Genomic DNA, 5,000 nt, shown 5'->3' with positions numbered 1-5,000 from the left:
AAAAATGTTATTATCGTATCGTTCATACCCATAGATATCCTGATGACAGTTTAATTAAGACCATTACGTCATCGGAGATTCCTCGGAGATTTCACCTCGGCTATAAGTGATAGTCCAATAAGTTTGTGTGCAGTCGTTGTTGTCAGTTGTTGTGCTACAGATTGATCAGGTGATTTTGTGTCCATAGACTGCTTTGGAATGTGCACTACGTTGCGACTATAGTGGTAAGAAAACAGATAAATTTTGAAAGCACTGTTTTAAGATATGAAAGATCTTCTTGTTATTTCTGAAATGTAATCAGCATGCCAGAATGAAACTCTCTGCAAAGTTTAAAAAAATCTGTGGAGCAGCTTCAGAGCCACCTTAAATAATTGAAAATTTAAGGTAGCCCTGAATCCGCTGCACAGAGTTTTTTAAACTTTGCACTCGGAGTTTCATCTTGGCCTGCTGATCACTTTTGTGCGATAAAAAAATTGGGGTCACCTAGTTCGTTTTTCAGATGTGAGCAACTACAGCCAAAATATAGGGTGTTTTTGCAAGGGTTTCCTGGTGCCATAGTTTGCATAAAAATGACTGCATTTTGTTCAACAATAATTAATTTTTCACGTGGTAGCCTAGCTCATATTGCTGTTCGTGATAAAGTGTTGTAGTGTGAATCCTTCTAATAACAAGGTCTCTTGAAAGTGATGAAACTGGTTTGAGCCACCTTAAGTGTTGATGTACACTAAGTATTTTTGGTGATTCAAGATATTTTAACAGGTAAAGTGGAAAGAAACGTTTATGTAAATAAAGAGAAATCTGTATCAGATAAAAAGATATTTATTAATAAAACATGTATTTATTTTCCCATCATGAATATGTATTAGTGAGGTTATGTAATGTTTAAAAAACAAGCAGCAGTGTTTTATTGGGGTTTAAAAACATGAGGTGTAGCTGAGTGGTTTTTAGACCCCGATAAAACATGTGCTGCGAGTTTTTTGAACGGTTTAAAAAACATTCCACAAAGAGCGTGTCCCTCGATCTGGACTCAAAACAATGGTTCAAATTGTGAGAGGTGAAGAAAAACAAGCTATGCCTTATTAGTGTTCTTAAATATAAAGAATACTAACGAGGATTGTTTTATCAGGATATAAAGCTCATATGCGTGTTGTTTTATCGGTGTTTTGATATGCTGTTAGGCTCATGAATTATTAATGATTTTTTTTTAAAGTGATTAAGTGCCTCAATTTTGGGTTAGTTTTGTGATTTCCATGTAACCTTCCTTTTCCTTTCTGTCTTTATGTATCCCACTGTAAGTGTTCATCTTTAAAATAATTATAATGTCTAAATATTTTAGTCAATAACGACAAAACCTTCAGATTACTAAACAACAGTATATTGGTTTTTCCAAATCTTTTCGTGTCAACTGTTGTCACAGTGCCTCTACTAAGTATTAGTAAGAAAGTAAGAATTAGAAAGTTAGGTTTCGGACATTGTCGAGCAATCATAGGGTGGAATTGCTAAAGCTTAAACCATGTGTTTACTGTCGACCTTTCTCACACACTCTGAAGGTGAGTCCCTTGTATTTGGGCAAGTAAGTACTAAGTAAGAAAGTAAGTTGAGGTGGCTCAGGCCAGTTTCAACACTTTTTACGAAACCTTGTTATTAGAAGGATTGACACTACAACACTTTATCGTGTAACAGCAAGTTTATGGTACCATGTGAATCATCAATTATTGCTGAACAAGATGCCGTCGTTTTTGTGATGTAGCAAGTTACTATGGCAACAGGATATCCTTGCAAAAACACTCTATAGTTTGGCTGTATTTGCTCATATCTGAAAAATGAACTCGGTGACCCCAATTTTTTTATTGCACACAAGTGATCAGCAGGCTAAGAGGAAACTCTCTGCAAAGTTTAAAAACATTCAGAGCTATCTTAAATTTTCAATTAGTTAAGGTAGCTCTGGATCCGCTTCATAGAATTGTTTTTAAACTTTGCAGAAAGTTTCATTCTGGCATGATGATTACCTTTCAGTAACCGAGTTTGTTTTTGAGATATGAGCAGTTAAAGCCAAAATATGGGGTGTTTTTGCAGGGCTTTCCTGTTGCCACGGTAACTTTTTACATCACAAAAATGACCAAATCTTTTTCAGCAATAAATGGTGTTTGACATGGTACCATAACATTGCTTTTAGTTGATAAAGTGTTGTAGTGTCAATCCTTCTAGTAAGAACGTTTCTTTCAAGTGTCGCAACTGGTTTGAGCCAGTAAGTTCAGCACATTTTCGAGCAATCATCGGGTGGAAACCATGTGCTTTCGATTGGCCTTTCTCAGGAACTCTGAAGGTGAGTCCCTCCCAGCTGTACTGCCGTCCTTAACGTCAATCATAAACGCTTCATTTGCTACCAGAATCTTTCCATGTTCTTGGAAGGTGGCTGAGGTTTCACCAATTTTAAAAGACGGAGACTTCGAGGAGCCTCTAACAATTACAGACTCATCTCTCTCCTGCTCATTATGTCAAAGATGTGCAAGAGAATTGCTTTAAATCAATGCTACACATGCTAGGTGTGAAAAAGAAGTTGAACTTCATGTCAGCTCCGAAGCCAGTGTTTCTCGTTTCCCATTTATTTTCTTCAATCTTCCTGGGTTTAGTATTTTACATATGTTAATACGTCCCGGAAAACAAAACGCAGCTCAGTTTACAGTTATGGAATAAAGCACTGTGTCAAGTTACTGTACTACCACGCTGTGGGGGCAATTATTATTATTATTATTATTATTATTAAAATTATAATTATAAAGTAAAGTCTGCTTATGAGCCAAGTGGCCCAATATGCTGGACCCTATCCCCGGTTTCCTTAGCATGAAGCAACTAGGAGTATTTCTACCCCCCCTGGATGGGATGCTAGTCCATCACAGGGTTACCCCCAGCATTAAATTTGCCGGTACCCATTTATATACCTGGGTGGAGAGAGGCACCGTGAGAGTAAAGTGTCTCGGTATGGGGCAAGATGTAATCAAAATATCTTAAAATTTTCATAAATTATTTTAAAATAATTTATGAAAATTTTATCAATAAACTTAAAAGTTTATTGACATCTGTGTGTTAAACTTGCAGCTATTGAGGCCCTGAATAAGGTCTTCCTTAATAATTCTTGCTAGTTCAGATTGACCAGGTCAGAGTTGCTTTATATTATTTTGTCGGGAAATTGTGATCACAGGGTAACTTTAAAGTTTGCATGATCATAAGGAATTTTCCAACCACATCATCAACAGGATGAAATTGTGCTTAACTGGTATCATTGATATGAAATATTATGTTTCCAAACAGACAAATAATAATAATTTGATTATAACCAGGCAGACTTGGAGAAATTGTCAAATACAGTAGAAAGGAAAATAATCACAGTTGCTTTTGTACCAATCAAAATGTCAGGGGGCTACCTCTCAAAAATTGGTCCTAAATTGTTTGTCCTACCATTTACCTTTCACTGAGAGTTTTCAGCGAATGGTTAGCACCCTACCTGGAATTAGCAGAAGGAGTTTTTGGGAGGTTGAAGACCAGGTTGTAGGTAGGACCAGGTAGTTTTGTTAGATACAATCTTTGGCTCAAGCATCCAGCTGTCTCTTCTCATCTTTATTTAATTCAGAGATTTATATAGTCATTTAAATTCAAAAATGTAAAAAGCATACCATTTGAACTTTACTTTGTTTGTTTTTCTCAAGGGATCCGTTTGTTTTATGGTGATAAAGCCTCAGACGCCGATGAAGCAAGGGCTCTAAGCTATGCGTTAAATCACATTGACATTTACTCCAATAGCTGGGGGCCAAATGACTTCGGATTTGCAGTTGCCGGTCCTGGTTTCTACACCCAGCGTGTATTACAGGATGGTGTAGAAAAGGTTATACTTATCGTTTTTCCTCTAAAAATATACATGGAAAAATTTCTCCAATCTTATTGGCTAACAGAAATGCAGTGTTAAGTACCAGTCAGTGCAGAACAGAGGTAATTCAGTGCAAAAAGAGGTGACAAAGCAAGCATTCTGATTGGTCAATGATGGAACAAAAAATTATCTCACTGATAGCCAATCAAATGTGCACCCTGGATGGTGCAATTTTTGCCTGATTGTGTGATACATCCACATTGCTTAGAACTGCATAATTATGATATTAGCTATCATGAATTTTTTCCATGTGTTTTGTCAATAAGTAATCACATTATTTTTCTCATAAATAAGCACTTGTATATTTTGTTTAAGACTACAAAGTGCACTTGTCCTATGGCCTTGTACAGTTTTGTTCATATGTGAAAAAATATATTTGTGGCTATTTATTCCACATGGCACTCGAAATCATATGATTACCTACAATGTATACTAACTAGGGAGGTCTTTCTGTGTAAATTGCATATTCAAACAATTAGACACCTGCAACATTGTGAAGACCGTCTTGCTTAGGCTACCTGTTTTGTGACTATAATTCCTGCGGTACACTGGGCATGTTAATCTGACAATACATGAGCTTTTGGCTCAAAAAAATGTTGCCTGCGTAAGTGCAGTCCAATTTCCCTGTATGGTCATTTGACGACGATGTTGATGATATTTCTAGGGTCGGAGTGGTCTCGGATCAATCTATGTCTTTGCTGCTGGTAATGGTGGGATTGTTGCAAAGGACAGCTGCTCTTTTGATGGCTATGTCAACAGTATCTACACAATCGCCATAACAGGAGTTAACAGTGATGGTTCAGTTCCCGGCTATGGAGAGCCGTGTGCTGGAATCATGGCAGTAACCTTCAGCGGGAGCCCAGTGGTAAGAAGTGAATGAATTTATGCTTTCTTATTAATTGTTTTTAGGCATTAAAGTTACAAACAACGGGAAACCGTTAATGTGAATTAGGAGTATTTTCATAATCGTTGTTATGTAGAGTACCGCAAAAATATGAGCTAAAATGTATACCGCACGTGCAGCACTATTATTTTTACTGTTTTGTGGCATTTTCGTTGACGTCACTGTGGTAGA

At 36.9% G+C, this 5,000-nt stretch overlaps 1 protein-coding gene across 6 annotated transcripts in view; it reads left to right on the top strand.

Annotated features, from left to right (window-relative positions):
• LOC137978656 (proprotein convertase subtilisin/kexin type 4-like) overlaps positions 1-5,000 on the top strand; it is a 53,298-nt gene that overhangs the window by 15,471 nt on the left and 32,827 nt on the right. For all 6 annotated transcript variants that reach the window (XR_011118208.1, XM_068825669.1, XM_068825668.1 and 3 more), the window contains exons 7-8: positions 3,708-3,883; positions 4,590-4,790. Coding sequence is in view for 5 of the 6 variants with exons in the window: in XM_068825669.1 (XP_068681770.1) it covers positions 3,708-3,883; positions 4,590-4,790 (377 nt within the window). In the remaining variant the exon portion in view is untranslated. The remainder of the gene's footprint in view (positions 1-3,707; positions 3,884-4,589; positions 4,791-5,000) is intronic.

The sequence above is a fragment of the Montipora foliosa genome, chromosome 12, assembly GCF_036669935.1.
Source record: "Montipora foliosa isolate CH-2021 chromosome 12, ASM3666993v2, whole genome shotgun sequence".
Taxonomy (NCBI): domain Eukaryota; kingdom Metazoa; phylum Cnidaria; class Anthozoa; order Scleractinia; family Acroporidae; genus Montipora; species Montipora foliosa.
Note: the sequence above shows the minus strand (reverse complement) of the source record. Positions and strands in the feature narration are given on the sequence as shown.